Raw genomic sequence first — 22,614 nt, forward strand, 5'->3', positions numbered from 1 at the left:
GTTTTATAAAGAAACTTGAACATTCATTGCACAAAAATTACTCTGTAGTGAAAAAGTTTTCATGAAACTATAACAAGGTAAAAAGCAGGTTTATTTACTGACTTTACTTTAAAGAGTGTAACCATGTGGGCGAGCGTTGTAAAAAGTGGTTTCAGCATCTCATAGTTTCACATCAGGTCAGCGTGACATTGACAGTGCAGTTAAATGTCATTTTGACATGCTCTTCTTTCTCACTTTCAGGGGTTTTCACCAAGTGCCGTTACGTCTACTACGGCAAGCACTCGGAGGGCAATCGATTCATCCGCGAAGACCAGCTCTGACTGACAGACAGGTCAATGGATAAACACGCAAGGGGGCTTAACAAAGATATCCTCCACATATTATTATAAATATACACGTTGCCACACGCATTTTTAACAAGCCAAACACAGCCCCCTAGTGCCGTCTACTGAGTGAGCCTTCAATGCCACCTCTCATCCTTCTCGCTCCGGCTGAGCCCTGCCATCCAGATTGACATGATTGCCTTTAAGCAGCCCCGCCACGCAGCGGTGACAGACACGCGTACGGCCAAGTGCTCGTCCTGACAGCAGCGCCTCTGTGATGGATTGCCTGATCCAACTGCTGCTCTCCCCTGGTCAAAGGTCCCACCTGAGGCTGCGGGCTGCCCACACGAAGAGCTTCTCTCAAAGTCAAAGATAAAGTTATAGAGAAAGATGAGGGGAAAGTGTTGCTTTTGTTGCAGTATACTTCATCTACTATTAAAACTAAAGCTTATTACATTGCGCATCATTGCCGTAGGCATCACTGTAGGTATAATGTCAGTTTATTTTTTTTTATGTATTTTAGAAGTTGGCTAATTTGTATTAATTTGTACGATTTTTCGAAATAAAATATCAATGACCCCTAACCCGGTCACATAAAACATACAAATTTGATCCTACAAATAAGTCACTTTGTAACATATGTAAAACATTTGTGTTATAATACACATCATGTTTTACTTGTAAAAATATTGTCTAGAAAGTTTTCTTTAATTTTTTTCCTGTTTTTCATATTCATCATGATTATTTTTCAGAAGTGGAGTTGAGAATCTGTGGCATGTGTATGTTTATGTGAGTTGCATGTGTGTGTGAGATTTTGGGTGTTGCGGGGGCAGTTGTTGTGGTGCAGGAGCCTGGAGGAGCTGTGAAAGGAGGTAATGAGCTTTGCTTTATTTTATTCTTTCTCCGGAGGAACAGAGCAAAGAGAGACAGCAGCTCTGCCAGTGAAATGGAGGAGGATGATGTGTGTCTGTGTGTGTGTGTGGAGTCAACAACTTTCCTCGCTCTTTTTGATTGTTTCCTCATGTCATTTTTGGATCAGTGTTAATGACTTTCTCTTATTCTCTGTTTGTTTTTGATAATCCAAGAATGTCTTTAAAATGTGTCTTGAAAGCTACGGCAACAGTGGCCAGCAGTTTAGTTTACTAACAGAGGCCAAAAATTTGGAAATGTAATTAAATTAGTATTACTGGTGATGTTTAATATTTGCCCTGCAGTTTCTTTTTTTAACACGTGTTCTTAAACATCACATTCCATATTTTTAGTTTTTGCACTCGTTTTCATATTCTGCACTAGACTAACCACAAATCCACAGAAAATGTAAAGATATGCAAGTGTAGAGAGAGCAGATGAACTAATGAACTGCATTCTGTTTGATGGAGAGGATCTTAATGGTTGTACATGTTCCTTATATAGGATCTTCTTCAAACAATGGCGGCAAAATTTTTTCGTATTTATAAGAAAATATTGATGCATCGTGATATTTTGTTAGGCATTACTGTGTCTATTCTCAAAAATGCAATATCCTTTTTATTATTTTTTAGAGCAGTGGTCTCCATCATGGTGCCCGTACAGAGTCTGTGAGTTGCCCGCCAAAGCACATTCTATTAATTGTCTCAATTGTAATATTTATTCATTACATATTTTTACATTAGCTTAATTGGCTTCTTTTATGTATGTTAACATTTTAAACAATAATAAAAAACAACAATCAACAAATATCAACAAGTAAAATAAAATAAGTAAAACAAAACAGTTTTGAATAGACTATATCAAAAAGTAGCCCTCTAGATTGTTTTATCTGTTGTTGGAGACCCCTGGTTTAGAGTATTTATCTTCTTACCATCTGAATTTAAACAGTGACAGGAAGTATTAGCATAGGGGCACGCTACACATTTTTTTTTTTTTTTTTGCTAAGGTTTGCAAATGGTTGTGTGTTCTCAATGACAGCTTTCCTAAAATGATATACTATTATATTCCTAAAATAGGAAATATTGTCACGCTTTACAGTATCGCAACGTATTACAACCTATGTATGTGGACAAGTGTTGCGAATTAGCACTCGTGCTAAAACACTTAAACAATGCATCTGGTTTGTCCAATGTAATTGTTATGTCCATATCAAATAAATTGTTATCAACGTATCATGATATGTATCATATCAAGAGATTCTTGTCGATACAAAGCCCTAATAGAACTTCTCACCAAAACTTACCGCCTAATTTACATTTTACGCAAATTCATTTGTTTCATAAAATTGTTCTTATGTTAGTGAATTTGGAGTGTTTACACGCCCGAACCAGCTCCGCTTTCCAGAACAAAAATATATAATGTTATTGAAGCAAAAAAGCAGGTTGAGTGATTGATGTATGGACTTCTCATAAAATTTACATTATGTTTACATTTAGGCATTAAAGGTGGGGTGCATGATCTCTGAAAGCCAATGTTGACATTTGAAATCACCTAAACAAACACCCCAATGGAACTTGAACCTTCTTTTGATAGACCCGCCCCACACATACGCAACCCAGGCAATGATGGCGGTTAGTAGACACGCCCCTTACTACTGATTGGCTACAAGTGTGTTTTGGTAGTCGGCCTGACTCCCTTTTTCAAAGTGTTTTTCAAAAATCATGCAGCCCGCCTTTAAGCAGACACTTTTATAAAGATTTAAAGCAGAAGTGAGCAAAGCATGAAGAATTCTCACACTTATCTGTGTAGAAATAATATGTAATATAATAGATATGCAAGTATTACACATCAGATTATATTATAATATACATTATAATTAGAAAGTATTTGATTATTGCGTATGTGTGTTTTAGTTGTTTTTAATTTTCTTGTACATTTAGAGAAATTTTTGTATAAAAGTTTTAGTTGAAAACATTTCATACACAAATTTGCATTCACGCTTAGTAAATGAGACCCAATTTTTTTCTAATTCTTGTCAAATTCATTATACATTTTGTCACTCTAATTAAGAGAAATATTTGATAAACATGAAATATTTCACTTTTAAGTAAAAAATGTATGTAGTAAACAATCTTACAAAATAGTTTAAATGCATATCTAAAATCTTGATTGTCAATGTTGATGTCTGTAATGAAAATATGTCATGGATATTTTGTGCTGAAATTATTGTACAGTTTATTCAGTATCACTGTTTAATTGATCATGAAACATATTTTTTGTGTTTACTTTTATCTTTAACCCTTTCTGTGTTGTTCACATTCTTAATGAAGTAATAAATAAAATGATTTAATCAAACCTAAATGTCATATCATCAGATTTACTGTTGTTAGGAATTTCAGTTTTTCTTGTAAACATTTATAATTAATGGAATAATTTGGACTTGTTTAATTGCCACGTTTTAAATGCAGGGGTGTGGTTTCTGGGGAAGATGGGAGGAGTTAACCTCCCCTCAATAATCAAACTACAACCCCTCTCCAATATTTATACACTGGATAATGAAAACATATGTACAGTTGACACTTCAACCCCAAACAAATCTACACCCTTGGTTAAATGGTCTCCTGAGAATGCCAGACAAATTAGCCAAGCAAATGAGAGAGGAAGTTTTGGATGTGAAGGAAAGCATGTGCACCCGGAGTCACAGCAATGTAAAGCACAAGCTCACAGGGAAAGGTCACAGATAGCCCAGAGAAATGATTTCATGTGCACCGGCCATACAGGTCAACGGTTGTGCGCGGTTGTGCCCGTGTAGGTTCAAGTGTGTGTCCATCCTTCACGCTGTGTGTTTGCAATGGGAATATTGTTCGAAATGTGTGTGTGTGTGTATACAGTACGTTCTTCGGCCCTATGCTTGTGCGTCGCTCCTGTCGTACTGCAGGAAAGTATGGTCACTAGTGCGGGCGTTTCTAAATGACAAGGTTTATTTGTCGGTGTTGTGATATGTTCAGAGAAAACTGGCACTGACAGCTAGTGGAGGCAGCGAGAGGAAGCCACAACAAGTCTCCCCCCACCACACAAAATGTCAACTCTTCCCCGGCTGGCTCACCCAGTCATCCCCATGAAAAGAACAGACATTTAAAACTTTGTGACATGTGTCAGAGACGCTGCCATTGAGCCAGTGCTGCTGATGTAGCTGGAATTGACAGCACCCGAGCCGCCGGAGCTGGCTGGGGGACATACCGAGTTTGGTGAGTGTCAGTTCCCATCCTCGTCAGGGCCTCGTCTCAAGCAGCTTCGCAAATATAAACAGCATTAGAAGGCGGGCGGAAGTGCAGCGAGAAGCCATATGCCGAAACACACACAGATGTGTGTTACACATGGAGTGTGTGCTCTGTAAGGTGCACGGTGAGGAATAATTAAGGTGTGAATTCGAGAGCAACCTGTGGGCTCTGGCCTGGGACTTGGCTGGGAGGGGAATGATGTTTAGCTGAGGAATGCAGGGGTGGCAGCGGATACAGACCCTGAGGACTAGATCATAGAGAATGAAAGGTAATGGCGGTCACAGTTATTTGGGCATCCAGCCTGAACTCAATGGAACTAATTCATATGAATTCGTACAATGTGAATTGTACAAAATGGTACAATTGTTCCAAAAGCAATAAGCCCCACCCCTAAACCTAATATCAATGGCATGAATGCACATCGTACTAAAACGTGAATATGATTGTATAAATATGCAAACCTTTTAAAGAATCTCATTTTAAAGAAATATTAAAAGTTTTTGAAACTATGCACATTGTTAAAGTATGCAGTTCCACAGATGTGATTTATTTGATGTATTAATAACATCAATATGTAAACAGTGTTACATTTTCGATGTATCCTAATGTGCGCTGTCAGAGAAAATCTCACTGTGGTGGTAACGGGTGTGCCTCATAAGTCTTGAAAAGTGAAGCCTCTGGCTCTTTGATCGCCCCCTGGTGGCAAGTCATAACCCCGCTCTCTCCATTCAAACAAATGGGACTCTGCTCTAAATAAAAAAAATATTTACACTTCCAATAAAAGTTTCCGAAAGATGGTTTTGGTCCTTTTAAGTAGTTGTTATCACGCTGATATATGTTCAAGTGTTCATTTTTGTGATTACTTTTATTTTAGCTTGTTATTTGATGATATAGAAATGGGGCGTGTCGTTAAGATTGAATTGGTCGCGCGAGCATTTGGACGGAAGTTTGATATCGCAGCTCCGCTTCTGGCTCCACGGACGATTCCTTCTGCGCATGCCTTGGCTCCAAACTGATGTTTTTACGTAACATGGCGGCGACCGTGGTCGGACATTTTTGGCTTCAATTCATTACAATGGAGGGAGGCAACGTCGCGTCGTCCATCTTTTTTTACAGTCTATGGGTGGAACCCTTTAAAAAGTTACACCTTTGCACCTAAAGAGTTCATATTAATACCTCAGAGGTACATATTGGTAACAAGGGTCAACCTTCCAAGTCTCTGGCTGCGTCTGAAACCGCATACTGTGACATTATGTACTGAATGAGATGAATTACCTACTTAATGACCGTTAAAACAGTAGTTAATGTATATTACAATCCTGGTAGTATGAATGAGATTCGGACGTAGTATATCCGCCATGTTGATACATCAAGTGACATACGTCGTCATCACGTTATGTCATACCAGCGCAAATACAGCCGCCATTTCCTATTATGACGACACCTCTTCTTCTTTGTTGGATAACTCCTCTCCCGGGGTCTATTGGATACTTTTTGACTACTGTTTTTGGAATACTATGAATTCGGACATACTACTCGCCTCGCCTACTGCTTTTCGCCTACTATATAGTATGGAAGTAGGCAGTTTCAGATGCAGCAACTGTCGTGAATCCAACACGGAAGTAACTTAAAACTGCAATTCATCAACTGGCGCTATAGAGACTGGCTCCAAAAGGGAGTTAATCCCATAGACCCCGCCAACTTTACAGTAGAAAAAATGTTTACAGCCTGGTACAAAAAGTGTTTTTGGTCTATATGGCAAATTTTTCCCTCCATGACAACTGTGAGGGGGTTGAATTGTTTGGTAACTCATTCATTTGAATTAAATTCTGCATAATTAAGGGCGTGGACACTTGAGTGACATGTGGATTGCCACTGCTGTAACTAGAGTCGGGTCAGGCAGGCATGGTTGCAGCAACCAATTTAATTCAGTTTTATTTATATAGCGCTTTGTTTAAATGTTCCAAAGCAGCTTTATAGTACCTGAAAAAAAAAAACAAGAGAAAACTAAAAAATCCTTGAGAGGACCAGACATAGCTGATCCTATAGAACAAATACTATATATTGAATACATTATTATAAAAGTTATGGGAATTAAAAGTTTGAATAATTTAAATTAAAAGTTAAAGGAAGCTGTTAGCAACCAGGCACCTCAGCTCCATCCCCGTTCCACCTCTTTGTCCAACTGCCAAGATGGTTACGGCTGGCTCTGCCCACTTTGGGCTTCAAAAATGCTCTTCAGAGACCTACGGGTGATGTCATGTCCATGTTTTATACAGTCTATAGCTGGGTTTCCATCCAAACGTGAAGCAAAATTTCTAAATTTGCAAAAAAAAAAATTGAATTAGGTGCGTTTCCAGCAAGTTGTTTGAGCGAATGACGGTGGTTTTGGGTAACCTAGTAACCAACAGTTAACAAAACAATGTATGTATGGTAAATGGAGACAGGAGTGCATGTAGTCACAATGGACCAAGTTATTAATTTATTTGCAGTGTAGCTTGTAATTGCCAAACTGAATGTTGTGTATAGAAGAAGGAATGTAGACTTTTTATGAAGGCACTAGCAGCAAGGACATTGCGACGACGTCGAGCCCCATACAGTTTATGTTAGAGACAATATCAGCGGAAACAGCTAGACATTCAGTCCTGTGGGTTTAATGTTTGCTACGTCAGAATTAATTGGCGAATGCGTTTTCATCTCCCATTTTTCGCATTTACTCTTTTTCGCATAAATCAAAAACCACCTCAAGCAAGCATAAAAACTTTTTGCAAATCAAGGGATTTTTTATCGAAATATGGCGTTTCCATCACTCGTTTTTGATGCGATACTTCAAAATGCGCATAAAATCATAGTGATGTAAACGCATGGCTTATAATTGGTACCAAATGTAACCTTAATGGTACATATTAGGATATTGCCCCAGTGACTGTTTGGGACCATTTTGACATTTTTTCTGACAGTGTTATATAGTAAATACAAAAAAGTGTAGCCCAGCTACAGACATTTTAAAGTAAACCATTTATAGGTTGATTCATATACACTCCAAAAAATAACAAGCAGCAGGGTAATAATGCTGGTGGCATAGCCACACTTCACTTTTAACAGTGAACTGATGAAAAAAGAATGAAAGAAAATATGCAGAAGATTAAGAAGCAGACACATCAGTCCATGTGTGTAGTTTTGTGAGTTAAAAAAGCCCCAGGCCCTATCAGCACTGCTAGCCAGTCAACAGTCAAGCACGGATGCCCGTCAAAGCGCCTCCGAGAATCATCTGAAGTCATCAGTTATTAGGTTACTCTCTCTGAATGACTGACACGGGCAATGCAAATGAGCGAGAGGAGAAAGCTCAGTGTACGTGATTGACAGCTGTGCTCTGATAGAGTATGCTTACTGAATGAGCGAACGGCGAGAGACGGAGCAGATCGCTCTCCAAAAAGCTCACGGCTCCATCCTTTACAGCAGACACGGAGAGATATTAGCTCGGGCAGACGGGAGAGGGAAAAGGGCAGGCGGGGCTTTATTTCCGGCATGGTTTCAGATGAGTAGCATTTGTCATGAGAGGGGAAGATGGTGTAATTAGCTTGTCAGTCTGCTTTAGGCTGAGCTCGCGCTCGCTGGTAAGAAAGATGGACGAACTGCCACGCCAGTTGACAGGCAGTCGATAATGTGGCAATTAATGTCATAAATAATTCCACTACCAATTATATTCGAATGGACCCTGTGCCTTAAAAAGAAATGGTGTTCCCTTATCATTTCCTCTATCAGCAAGCACCGCCATCATTTCCAACATAATTATTTCTACTTAAACATCCAAAGAGAGGATGACCCTTACTTTCAAGTCTTTGAAAGCCTCATTGTATTAAATAATCAACACCACACACTGTTAGGATTGTGCGTGCGTGTTTAAATGTCATGGTCATGTTCTAGATAAGATTACAGGCTAATGTGATTTTCAAAATATGGACATCAGTGGATAAATCAATTTGGCTTGTTATGTTAAAGGTTGCCAAAGCCTTACTAACATACAGTGTATTGATCCAACATCACCTATTGTGGGAAAATGCCGCTCTTCCTGATCAGTAAAGTCCAAGCAAATCCTTTCCAGAAAACATCAGTGCTTCTAAAAGATTAAAACATCCAGCAGCCCAACCAGATGATAATATTTAAATATAAAATTAATAAATGAAATATAATGCCATCATCAGTCCATCATGATCTGTCATGCTTATTAAATATTTTGTGCGTCTTTGTGTAATAAATAAGATATGTTAGCGATAATATACAATCGGACGTCTGTTATTGAACACATTTATGCTATTATATGGCTCATGCAGAAGTAATGAGATTAAATGAACTGATTTGACATGAATTCAAAAATGGTTGGTTAACGGGTATTGAAAAACATCAGACTGCTGGATAGAGCAATCGACCAATCAGAATCAAGTATTGTCGAGGGCCGTGTAATAAGCTTGATTATGACTTGAGCTTACAGAAGTCCATTACTATTCTACTCAACACATAATAAATGGTTAAATACCGGTGGCGTTGTCGTTATTAATTGTCTGTCCGAGCCGCATCAAACAACAGTCATGCTGTTGTAAATGGCTTCCCATGCATTGTTGTTAACCCATTCCCAAAATGGATGAGCAAATAAAACGAGCTCAACTCATGCGAAGCGTCAGTAATGTTGTGTAAAACCCTGTTAAATATGTCAGACGGACACGGTCTGGGAAAAGATGGCCGCGACTCTAATATATGGTCCGGTCTGTGATGGCTCAAGGTCACATCAGCCTCCTCTACATAATGCATGAACCCGGCTCTCTTCCTCAGCCTCCAATCACTCAGGCCCAACCTTGGGATGAAAATTTTACTAAGTAAATCAGTGAACATGCTGGCATTTCTATTAACCTCCAATGTGCAACCGACAGCAAGATGAATAATGCTAAATAATAACACGTGGCCGTAAATCAGCTTTACAACTTGAAGGTGAGCCGAAACTGCGTTGTATACTACTCGCTGTCAGCCGTTATTTGTAATGCGCTAAAGCAAAAGGCCTTGCTCGGGTATTGGGAATGATCTCACATATTAAATTAAGCTGTTCATGGACGTCGTAGCGTTCTCTTTGGATATCTAAGGCCTCGTGCAGTTGTTGTGCCGCTACTTAAAGGTTTGATTCCAGCTAATAAAGTTTCGTATAAGTCTATTCTGCACAGATCACTGCAGATTACATTTCTTTAGGCATGTTGCATCATTCGGTAAGAATTTATTTAGGCCTGAAGCTTTTTTGATGTGCTCGACTTAAAGTGTAAACCGTCCATGAAACAGTAATGGAAATATTGACTTTTTTAAATTATTACAGAAAAGATCTAGGAGGGAGACTAGGGCCCTGCTTACACTTTATATTATGATGCGTTTTGGTTGATCGGATCACAAGTGGACGAGAAAGACAAATGCATGTGTTTTAATTCATCTCTTTGTGACTTTTGACTGCTTCTGTCCTGACTACGTTGAGAGGATGGTCTGTGGGCGAGTCCCGCTGCTTTCATTAAAACGTAAGCGGGAGAAATGCCAGGTTTAAAGGGACACTCCGCTTAAAAAAAAATATGCTCATTTTCCAGCTCCTCAAGAGTTAAACATTTGATTTTTACATTTTGGAATCCATTCAGCTGATCTCCAGGTCTGGCGGGACCATTTTTAGCATAGCTTAGCATAATCCATTGAATCTGATTAGACCATTAGCATTGCGCTCAAAAATAACCAAAGAGTTTCAATATTTTTCCTATTTAAAACTTGAATCTTCTGTAACTACAGAACATTGTAACATTGTGTACTAAGACCGACAGAAAATTAAAAGCTGGGATTTTCTAGGCAGATATGGCTAGGAACTATACTTCACATATTTACGCAGTGCCCGAAAATAGTCCCATGCTATTGAAAGTTACTAAGGCTGGGTACACACCAAAAGATAATCGGGCTGATTTCGGGCCGATTTCCCCCCTTCCGACAATCCTAGCTATGTATCGAGTTTCGCGATGGTTCTACAGATTATTTTATCAGATTGTCCCTTCGTGTGAGGTGTGTTAAGAGTGTCTGAACCTGATCGGAAGAACATCTGAGCCGCGCCGATCGCGAATCGTAAATATGCAACATGTTGAATACAGGTCCTTCTCAAAAATTTAGCATATTGTGATAAAGTTCATTATTTTCTGTAAGGTACCGATAAACATTATACTTTCATATATTTTAGATTCATCACACACAACTGAAGTCGTTCAAGCCTTTTATTGTTTTAATATTGATGATTTTGGCAAAAAAGTAAAGAAAAACCAAATATCCAAAAAATTTGCATATTTCATCAGACCAATAAAAGAAAAGTGTTTTTAACTGTAAGGGGGCTGAAAATATGAGAATGAGAATATTGAAGTATCCAAGCTCAAACCGGCTTAGACACCGTCTACACCTCTTTTTAGCTTTGTCCACTTGTAATCCGATTGCCCAAATGCATTTTAAGACCAGGTGTAAACAGGGCCTAAGACCACTGAGCATACAAGATTTGCCTTATGTGGTCTATATACCAGATTTTGAATTGTTTTATTATTTTTGCAATTCAGTTTGATTCTGTTAGGAGCTCAGACATCTCAATGAAAATAATTACCTGTAGTTACATACATCAACACTAAATGCATATCTTTTTTCATAGCTAAATGCGAGTAGTTTGCATTGGAGCTGTTGTGTTTGACAGCTGATCTTTTTGATTGATGTAACTGAAGGTGAAGAGCTAATCTCCAGCGCATTTCTACATTTTGATGGTCTCGTACATAATTCTTCTTGCTTTATTCATGTCTTTAACTACTTATGACATCATATTTCCTATCATTTATCTTCATGCATGATGTGACAATTAATGTTGTTGTAAATATCAGAAGTTATAGGGTGATACAGCAGACTGACATCAAGGTAATGGATTGGATTTCCTTCCACGTAAGTGTGTGTGTGTGTTTGTGTAAATTGCTTCCTCGATAAGATATTATTAATGACATGGCTGCGGTGGGGAGAGAATTGGAAACACACACACACGGCTTATACATTTTCTCCTCAAATTGTGTTTTCTGTTCTAGTGAGCTCCTCTACAAGACAATTACATTATTCCCTGTGGATTTTCTTCTCTCTGTTTTTCACATTCAGACAGGCAGACTAATGCATGTGGAGAAAGAGCTTGATTGACCATTGCCAACAAAGGTTTGTTGAGACGAGAGGCGATTTTTGATGTCATGTTAAATTAGTCATGATTTTCTTTCCAGTCTTCATGCTGAGAGAAAATCATGCAATATTAGTAAAGAATAGACGAGGCGTGTATGAATAAAGGACTGCTTTTATTTATATCCACCATATCGTTATAATTTGTTTTGATCGTAATAAGACTGGGCGAGTATAATTTCATGTGAATTTTCTCAACTGTATGGATTTTCACCCTTCAATTTTTATGCAATTTTTAATACATTTCCATATGATCTGTTCACATCCCGAGAGGTGGAGCATGATTTTATCTACAAATCTTATGTTTTCATACCTATCTACTACTAACTCATGTGAATAACATTGCATAATGTTGGTACACTCTAAAAATGTCTGGGTTATTTTTGACCCATAATGGGTAAATATTGGACACAACACATGCTGGGTTAAAATTGACCCAATGCTAGGTTGTTTTAACCCAACTGCTGGGTTATTACCCCATGGTTGCGTAACAACAAGCCAACATTGAGTGTATTATTAGTTTAAATGGTAAATTATCCCAATTCTCTTATCAAGCCATATCTATTAAGGAGCAAATAACTGTCATTGTAATAATTTTTTTTTTCACTTCAAATTTTTGTCATGTTGATGTGTTTCTGACAAATAGAAATATATAAGTTTGAAATTGTCAAATATCAATGTATGTAAAACTGTTTATAAAATGTATTATACAAAATTGTGCATTTTAACATACACTCTAAAAGAGCAGGGGTCAAAAAAGTACAAACCCAGCTGTTGGGTTAAATGAATCCAGAAAATGTTTATATTTGCCCCAACAATGGGTCAAACATTCCATCATTTTGGGTTGAAACAACACAGCACTAGGTTAAAAATAACCCAGCATTTTAAGGATAATCGTACACATCAGGTCCTAAAATGGGGCACCATTATAATTTATTGACATTATTAAATATTATGAATAACAAAAAAACTTTTTAGTCTCATAATAATATGAGATCATTACTGATATTTATTTGTGACCCTGCCTGTGAAAACCCAGCTAAAGTCATTTTATCGCAGTTTTCAACATAAAGGTCAACCTACATAATCTACGAACATTTTGTGAAAATATAACCTTGATATCTTTAATTTAGACTGAGTAAGGTCATATCAAAGATTGAAATCAAAGTTTGATGCTGATAATCTCATTAGATTTCACAGAGTCACAAACTGTATACTGTAGGCTACATAATAGGGTATAATTCAAAACAGAATGAGCAAATGTTTTATATGAAGTACAGTATACAGTAGCATATTGCACTGCAGGACAGATCAGCTCGGCAAATTCTGTCAGAAAAAAGGTACAAAACTGTAACTTTACTGTTGCTGGGTTGATACCCACCCACAAAGGTTTATTTTTGTACCTTTATGGGTAAACAACACATTGAAATGTTGTACCTTTTGGGGTACAATATTACACCTTAAGTACCTTAAGGCAGTGGTTTTCAAACTGGGGGCCGGGGCCCCCAGGGGGGCCGCGAGATTGTGCCAGGGGGGCCCCAGTTTTATGACATTTTATAAAATACATTCTTTTATCATGAATTCTGTGTAATTAAACCTAAAAAATAATAAGCCAACTAACCAACAGCACTACTAGGTATAATTTTATATTTTTTGTTTAATTAAAATATTACATTTTAAAACTGTTTTTGTCATACATTTTCTTTTGGGGGGCTGCAAAAAAATGCACTTTACTCAAGGGGGGCCGCACGCTGAAAAAGTTTGGGAACCACTGCCTTAAGGAACAACTTTGTACCAGTTAAATTTTAGGGGTTCAAAGGGATAGTTCATCCAAAAATGAGAAGATAATTTTTGTTATTTTTGGACCAAAATGTATTTTTGATGCTTCAACAAATTCTAACTGACCCACTGATGTCACATGAACTACTTTGATGATGTTTTATTACCTTTCTGGACATGGGAACCGTACATAGATTTTCAATGAAGGGTCAACAAGCTCTCGGACTAAATCTAAAACATCTTAAACTGTGCTCCGAAGGTCTTTCAAGTTTGGAACGACATGAGGTTGAGTCATTAATGACATTAATCAAATTTTTGGGTGAACTATCCCTTTAACTGTACCTTTAAATGTACACAATGGATCCTTAAGGCTTATTATAGTTCTGCGTAAGTCCAACGGCATAGCCTCGATGCCATAGGCTACAGGGCTCAACATAAAGGACTGCCTGGTGGCCCGGGTCAAGCGTGAGAGATGTTCGGGCCAGTAAAAAGTATTGTCACTTGCCTGATCGGGTCAGTGCTTCACTCTCAGTCAATAAAATATATTTTCATCAATATATATTATTTAACATCAGAAAGAAAACGACATAAGAAACGACATAAGAAACGATTCAATATTTTGCCCAGTTTGCAGTCAGTTTACAGGTAAAGCAGAAAAGTTGGGAGCCTTTTTTTCATTGGAACATGTCTGTTGTATATGTATACAATTATATTTGACTTTTGAATTATTCTTTTTTAAATATGTGACACTTATACAAAAGAGATATCCCGCACACTTATAAATTGCAAAATATTAAAATAATTTATTGCTTTTTTTTAACTTGCAAAGTATTCAAATAATTTATTGCGACGTTTCGATCGTAAGATCTTGTTCAGGCATATGTTACGATCGAAACGTTGCAATAAATTATTTTAATATTTTGCATTTAAAAAAAAGCAATAAATTATTTTAAAATTTTGCAAGTTATTAGTGTGCGGAATATCTCTTTTGTATACATGTTTGATGGACTATTATTGTCTCTTTATCCTACGCACCTAACCGGAACCTACAGGTGTGCGACATTGGTCTTTCATTGATTAAATATGTGACACTGACATTTTTTATTAGGGCCAGAGAAAATTTTGGCAGGGCAAGTGAAAACCTGAAACACTGGACCGACCGGGCCTGTATAAAAAATTATTTGTGTTGAGCCCTGGGCTACACGTCATTTTTCATACATACTTCTGTGTCGTCGCCCGCGTTGACATGCAATTACACATGCCGCTAGTCAGGGGTGCTGTAAAGGGGGGGTAAACAATGACGATTGTCGGGGCCCACGAGTAAGAGGGGGCCCAGAGAAGCCCCCAAAATTGTGGTGCTAAAAATATTTAATAGTAAAAATTATTAACTTTAAATTATTCTATTTGCTGTTTCCTGGTATCAAAAAAAAATGTATTTGTTTAGGAAACACAAATGTCCGTGGGCCCCTTTCCCCCCTCTCAATTATCATAAAATGGTTCAGTCTGCCCAAATTGTATAATCCAGGCAACACAGCTTGACTTCACTTATAGCGCCGGCAGAATATCAACTTGGCAAAACTCAATTTAAACAGCGCAAAATGACTGCCTGTGGACGTTATAGATAGAAATGATTATATTTCTGTTTTTATTCACACAATTAATATTTAAACTAGTTTTAATGAAAATGCATGTAGTTTTAGGAAAAGTCAGGGAACAGCAAGGCTTTATGATTTATTTAGACAAAGTTATTGACTATGCAAATTTCAAAACGGTCAAAATGACGCCTTGTTTGTTCTAGTGTTAAAAATAATTACCACACTGCAAAAAATTATATTCAAGAAAAAAAATCTTAGTAGTTTTGTCTTGTTTTCAGTAAAAATATCTAACATTTCTTAAATAATGATGCATTTTCATGATGAGCAATACGACCCAAGAAAATTTTTCGACCAAAAATATCAAATTTAAGTGATTTTGTGTATAAAACAAGCAAAAAATCTGCCAATGGGGTAAGCAAAAAAATCTTGAAAATTTTTCTTAAACATTAAATTCAAGAATTACCCCATTAGCAGATTTTTTTGCTTGTTTTATGCACAAAATCCCTTAAATAAAATATTTTTGGTCTAAAAACTAGACTTATTTTCTTGGGTTGTTTTGCTCATCAAGAAAAACCATCTTAATTTAAGAATTTTTAGATATTTTACTGAAAACAAGAAAAAAATACTAAGAATTTTTTTTGGAAAATAATTTTTTGCAATGCATAAGTTTAAATGTTACGGTTAGAATGACTGCTGGTGGCCGTTCTAGTGTAAAAGTGCATGATAAGGGAACTCAATTTTCTCCCCATGTTGGGTCAAGAAAACGCTGGAAACTTTCTTACTTAGTATTTTTGTCTTGTTTTCAGTAGAAATATCTAACAATTCTTAAATTAAGATGCTTTTTCTTGATGAGCAAAATGACCTAAGTAAATGAGTCTAGTTTTAAGACAAATTAATATACAATTTAAGTGAAATTGTCCTCAAAACAAGCAAAATTATCTGCCAATGGGGTGAAAAAAAAGTGAAATAAGATAAATTTTTTCTTAAACACTTAATTCAAGTAAAACTTTCTCACCCCATTGGTAGTCAAAATACCATAAAAGCGCATGATTTTATGTAAATTAATATGAAAAAAGTCTCAGCTGTGTTGGGGGCCCTGTCAAGATTCCTTTCATGGGGCCCAAAATCCTTAGCAGCGCCCCTGCCGCTAGTTGGAAGTATACACACGTGTAACCACAGTAGCAATGAAACAGCAGCTTGGCCAGTAAACCCACAAACAAAGAAGAAGAAGCAGCTTGTTGTGTATGTTTTGATAAGATCAGCAGTGATAGAGGTAAATAAACAGCGACTTATGTTCCAGTTTGAGATAAATCACTCCTCAACTTGGCCCATCTTTGTTCTCATCGTCACAAACAGAAATACCTATGAAGAAATGCGACACAGTTTTTTACCTGACGGAAGGAGTTCTAGTGGACCAATCATAGTGCATAGAACGGACGAGAGGAACGCACAGCCTACGGACAACTTATGGCTTAAAACTTACGCATACTTTATTGCACATTACTATACCCAAAAAGGTACCGCATTGTATTATGTTTAGAATACCCGTAGAGGTACAAAACGGAACCTTAGATAATACCCCAGCGTCAGAAAAGGAACAGTTTTGTACCTTTTTTCTGTCCGTATACCTATATATAAAAAGTTGTCCATTTCAGCACAAATGCACCTCCGAAGCACAGTACTCGCTCTACATGACTTCTTTTTCAATATTCCCAAAGATTATTGACTTTTGACCAAATGCTCAATCTTAGTCGTCTTGTCTGATAAAAAGTAAATCAAGATTAGTGAGTTTAAGCGCGCTCTATTAACACTAAGCAATTAGCTGCAGCTCCCATGCGAGAGCGCTTAATGCCGTGTGATTTCAGCACACAGACCACCAGTCGACTCCACCAGCTTAACAAAGCAGTCACCAGCAGAGCACAGAGGAATGAATCCCAGCTGACAAAATGGATAAGTCAATTGGATGAGGCTTACACAAATCTCAGCACAGGGCCGGGGGAGCGATGCGCTAAAACAAATTAAAAGAACGAACCGAGAGCGTATTTTATGCTCGCGATTTATGATGTGGATGATCCTCGCCCCCCTCCTGTTCTCTTAATGATAAATCATCATCTTCCAGGAGAATGGATGAAGAAGAAAATCAAAATGTCAGAGAGAGAAAGAGAAAACGCCAAATGCTCCATGCTTTTGTTGTTCCTCTTAAATTCTGTTAATGGCCTCAGGTAAAGATTAACTGCTGCTGCCAATTTAATTCAGCTTCAAATAATACAACAAGGTCACTGTTTTCCTCTCTCTCTCTCTCTCTTCGTCTCGCTCGCTCTCTCTCCAGTGCACGATTGAGTTGTCATGTAGCTCTAATAGGCAGCCCAGGGAATCATTAGTCCGGCTCAGCTCTCTGAATGATGGGCATTTCACTCCAATCATCTGGCCGTGCTCAGACGGTGCAGCACTATTGACACGGTGTCAGAGCTGAGAGAGGATGGCTTAATCAGCCGGGACACTCTCAGCATTGATTTGACAAGCTGCGGTAATGACCTTCTTGTTTTTGTAAAGGATCACTGTTTATCTGGGCTGGCACTGATGCACTGAGCACGCCGCATCGTCACGGAAACTATTATCACGCCCAACCCGGGGCCGTGGAGGGCCCCTAAAGATGATGTCGAATGCGAGTCAAGGGGGTCGATGTGGACGGGGTCTTTGTATCGTTGCCACGGCGATAGCTACTTCTCCACTGACGGCTGTCTGTCCAACACATGCAAAGCAGTTCTGGCGAGACTGCGGTTTTGATACGGGAAGTCAATATTGGTGTCAGCTAATGATTCAGAGGACCGACTTTGATTTGAATAATAGCTCCAAGGTTTTTGCTAGGACACCAGCAAATTGTTATGTTGAAAACAAATCGCATCGAGTGTGTGACGCATCGATCGTTAGAAATTTCTCGGTTTCATTTACTCGACCGACAATCCACCCAGAAAATTGTTTTTGATTTTAAAGCCTTATTGATTTGCTAAATGGCCCATAATAGCCTCTCAAATGTGCTCTCTATTCATGTGGCAAAATACTCATGCACTGTCCACTGCACACGCACCTCAATTGTCAAAGTTTCAACGTGGACGATAACAGATATCGTTCTATTGTTACGTTACAATATCGGCATCTAGCTGTGTGTTCGTGTCAAAATTCATAATAAGCAGTCTATTTACGGCAGCAGACGTGTCTTTAAACAAGACATTGTTGCGAGCGTATTTGCGGAAGGATCCGGGGATGAGGACGCTGTCAGGTGGATGGGTGTAATCTCCCCCCACAGCCCATGTGTCAGACAGTAAATATTACTGGTGTACTGACAGGCCCCGAGCCGTGACTCACTGTGTAAAATCGTTAATAAGCTGCATGATGGGGCCACTACATCCCAAGGTGAGAATGTAGGGGGCTGTTTTCATCCACAATTATCCAAAGGACAGCATGAAGTGTCCACGGCAGAATGATTTGTGGGCTGAGAACAAGAATGCTTTGTCTCGATGAAGAGATGAGAAGTTGGGAGAAAGAAAGAGAGGTCAAACAACAGAGAATGAGCTGTGTTACAAATATTGGTCTTTACAACGTTTTAAGACTAAATCGCATACGAGGCAGAATGCTAGTATACCAAAATATCATCATGAAGCATTCCAGTGCAGTTATTTTTATTGATTACACAGCGCTCTGCTTGATTCCGATTGGCCAGTCGTGACATTTGGAGGTTTGTTATTCCCAGATAAACGACTGGTCAAAACTAATAAAACACTGTAACCTGGACGCTGCAAATAATTTTGACAGGTATTTTATATAAATATGTCTTTTAATAGCATATGACATTATATTTACAATAAATTAAACCAAATAGTGTGTTCGTGACCTGATCTGAATGTCTTATCTCTAAAATGAACATAAACGGTTTTCCTCGGGGAAGGTCTGCATTCGTTAAAAATGAGCAAATAAAATATTTCAAATCAATAATTAACCTTACTTGTAAGTTAAATAAGCTGTGTAATAAGCAGGATAATGTACAGCCAGTCGAATGTTAAGTCGAAAGTATTAAAATGGAAATCTGACTATTAAACTATGTGCTATAATTGGCTCCCCAGTGCTTCTATCAACCTAGAAAATGTCAAAAAGATCAACCCAGTAACTTAGTTTTGGTAAACCATTCTCTGCAAGCATGTGAAAAAATAGGTCATTGAAATTTGGCTCCCCTTGTGATGTCAGAAGGGGATAATACTGCCGCTTAATCTGCACTATCCAACCACGGCACTGCCATTTAGTGCAGAGATCAACTCATTTGCATTTAAAAGGACACACACAAAAACGACACATTTTTGCGCACCGCACCTACAAAGTGGCAAGTTTAACATGTTATAATAAATTATCTATATGGTATTTTGAGATAAAACTTCAAATATGTACTCTGGGGACACCAAAGATTTATTTGACATCTGAAAGAAAGTCTTCTGAAATATCCCCTTTAATATCTTTTAGATAATCAGAAAAGAAAGATTTTAGTCAGGTAGAGGCCATGTTTAAGTTTATAAACAATGCTATAACATACTGTACTGTCTGATAAAAAGAACGCACCCAGCATTCAATTTTGCGTTTAAAAGACGTGTAATAGCTGTCCAAACACAGCCCAGACATCAAACTGGGGGCCGTGAGATGACAGTTTTATGAAATTTTATAAAATACATTAATTTATCATGAATTCTGTGTAATTTAAGGTGCAATTTGTAAGATATTTGCAGTAAAATCTCCAAAAACCACTAGGCCAGTGTTATATATTTTGTCCAGCTGATTACTATCAATATCTGTAATGTTTTCAACTACTTGTAAATCATGAGAACATTTCCATTCAAAACATTGACACGGGGCAGTGCAGTCTCTTATCAATGACGTTAATATCCATGTGACCCTTTGTCACCGCCTTTACTGACGTAAACCACATGACAACATTGGTCGAGCTCGAAAAAATAAAATGGCGGCCAAGGAAGCGGCTGGAGCACAAATTTAGTGAAAATAAACGTATATTTTCACTTTTTAAGCATTTTAATTGCATTTCTAGCGAGAAATTAGTATTGTAGTTTTCAAATATGTGATTAGTTATCACAAAGGCTCTCTCTGTTTATATTTCAAACACGCTGCCTTTGAAGTGCGTCGGAAAGCCTTTCTCTGAGCGGCCTCCGAGTCCGAAGTCATTTCCTCAAGAGGCAGCGAGGCAACAAGTCCTCACTGCCTTGAGTTTTCGGACGCAGCGAGCCAGTGTTGTGGACAAATGCGGAACTATGCGATAGCGCCTGTCGGGCTTCGCGCTTGCTTATAAACTTATGGATATCTCTGTACCGTCTGCCGCTGGTTGTGTCAGCTCCTGTAAGCGTACGGGCCAACCAAACGACCCAAGAAGAGTTTGGAACAAAACGAGGGAGGATCAATTTGTTGTTGCATTATCTGGATGGAGAGAGCTTCACGACAACATTTAACTAGACCGAGATTCTGATCCTGCTTGTGTTTTACGCGATGGGTGAGTTGTTTTGATTCGTAACCCTTCAAAAAACGTATGCTATTATATTGATCACAACATTAGTGTGTAGATTGTAATCAGCGCGTCTTCCCGCGGACGATATGCACATCAAAGGTATTGTACAGCAATATAAGACACTTCACAATGAAATTTGTACTGTCAATACATTATGTCAAAAATCATTGTAGATTGTAAGTTGAAAACTTAATTCTGTGCTGTGATTACCATCGAATTTGGACAAATACTGTAATATCAATATGACTAACAATTTCGTTTTGAACATCACATATAAACTTACATAATGAAATAAACGATGTCATCAAACGCAACATTTAACCGATCGGCACAGGTAGTTTTTTGCTCATTACGCCGATTTCGCGTGGCATGTAAAAACCTTAACCCGCTTTCTCACGGTTTTGTCCATGTGCGCATGTCTCCACGTATGAAAGATAAACGTCACACGCGGAAGTAAGCGCAAGGTAACGCATAAAAGTCTCCGCTCGACTAAAGCAGTTGGCAGAGAAACTGTGAAAATAAAAGCTCATGTTACATTTACAGGTTCTGCAGACACGAGGAGAGATACAACAGTACAGCTTTAGACAGATATGTCGTTGACTTTTTGATCGACTATTATGTACTATAGGTGGTGACGTCATTGCCTGCGAGAAAACTGATAATTCTCCAAGTCCCATGTAAACGCAGTTGACTGCATAGCCGGCTTATTGATTTGCATGTAAACGCATGAAAACAGTTTTCTATAATAAGCAGATTTTTAATAGTTATCCGCTTATTCTGTGCATGTAAACGCACTCACTGTTGACTGAAATATCGTACATCTCACAAGTTATTTTGGCAAAAAAGACATGTAACCAAATTCAAGTTTAATTTGGCTAGAAGTGGGTAACCAGTAGCCAATCGTGTCCAAGTTAAACTAGATGCCATTTATTTTGCAAATAAATTTATCTTGAAAGCCAAGTTGTGGTTAGCTTATAGTACATTTATCAATAATAGTTTTATTTTTATTTGTGTCAACTATAAAATAAGAGTCATTCTGGGGCGGTTTCCCAGACAGGCCTTAGTTATATTAGGACATTTAAGTAGTTATTACAAACAAACCTTACAAAATTAATGCCGGTGTGCATTTTGAGACAAAATAATGGCACTGATGATTATGATTATGTCAGTACAATGTGTTTTTAAATTAGGGCAGCTCAATCGTGCACTTTATTCTGTAACTAGGATAAGCCCATTTAAATGTTTATGTAAATTTAATTTTTTTGTCATTTACTCATGTTGTTCCAAACCTATTTGACTTCCTCTATTTCCCAATTAAATTTGACAGAAAAATACTGCTAGTCTTTCTTACAATAAAAGTGAATGGTAACAAAAGCTGTTATTCAGCTTAATCTCGTTTGTTTCTCACAACAGCAAGTCTTTGATGTTAAGTAAATGATGCATTTTTGTTTTTAAAGCACTGTAATATATGACTATTTTGTTGATGGTAGTTGTTTTGTGTGGGCTTTGTTGCTCGTTTCAGTTTTATTGCGAGAGACTAGGCGTATAGGTCTTGCATGGGTTCTTTCAGTAAACATACTGCCAAGTTAAATGGCTGATCAATCAATTTCACTTGAATCGATCTGAATCAGTTCAGCCTGCGTGCACACACAGGGAGCCACTTTATTGTAAATCAATCATTTTGAAAACATCTCACAAGGGGGCCGGTCCTTACTAACAAGCCATACATTTAAACCTACGGGGTGCCACACTTATCAGCCTACAAATCAGAAGCACAGCCAACATCTGCTCTACTTCCTGCGCTTTATTTCAGCCTGGTGGGTTGAGCTCGGATCAGTGTACAGAATTCATGTCATGAACTTCTCAAAAAACAGCCAAGACAATGTCTTTTTTAGACAAAAAGATCTAAT

At 37.9% G+C, this 22,614-nt stretch overlaps 1 protein-coding gene across 1 annotated transcript in view; it reads left to right on the forward strand.

Annotated features, from left to right (window-relative positions):
* lrmda (leucine rich melanocyte differentiation associated) overlaps nucleotides 1-3,530 on the forward strand; it is a 338,769-nt gene extending 335,239 nt beyond the window's left edge. Inside the window, exon 7 of the mRNA XM_065297191.2 lies at nucleotides 241-3,530. Coding sequence (XP_065153263.1) covers nucleotides 241-320 — 80 coding nt within the window. The 3' untranslated portion in view covers nucleotides 321-3,530. The remainder of the gene's footprint in view (nucleotides 1-240) is intronic.
* The last annotated feature ends 19,084 nt before the right edge of the window (nucleotides 3,531-22,614 follow it).

The sequence above is a fragment of the Paramisgurnus dabryanus genome, chromosome 20 (assembly GCF_030506205.2).
Source record: "Paramisgurnus dabryanus chromosome 20, PD_genome_1.1, whole genome shotgun sequence".
Lineage (NCBI taxonomy): Eukaryota > Metazoa > Chordata > Actinopteri > Cypriniformes > Cobitidae > Paramisgurnus > Paramisgurnus dabryanus.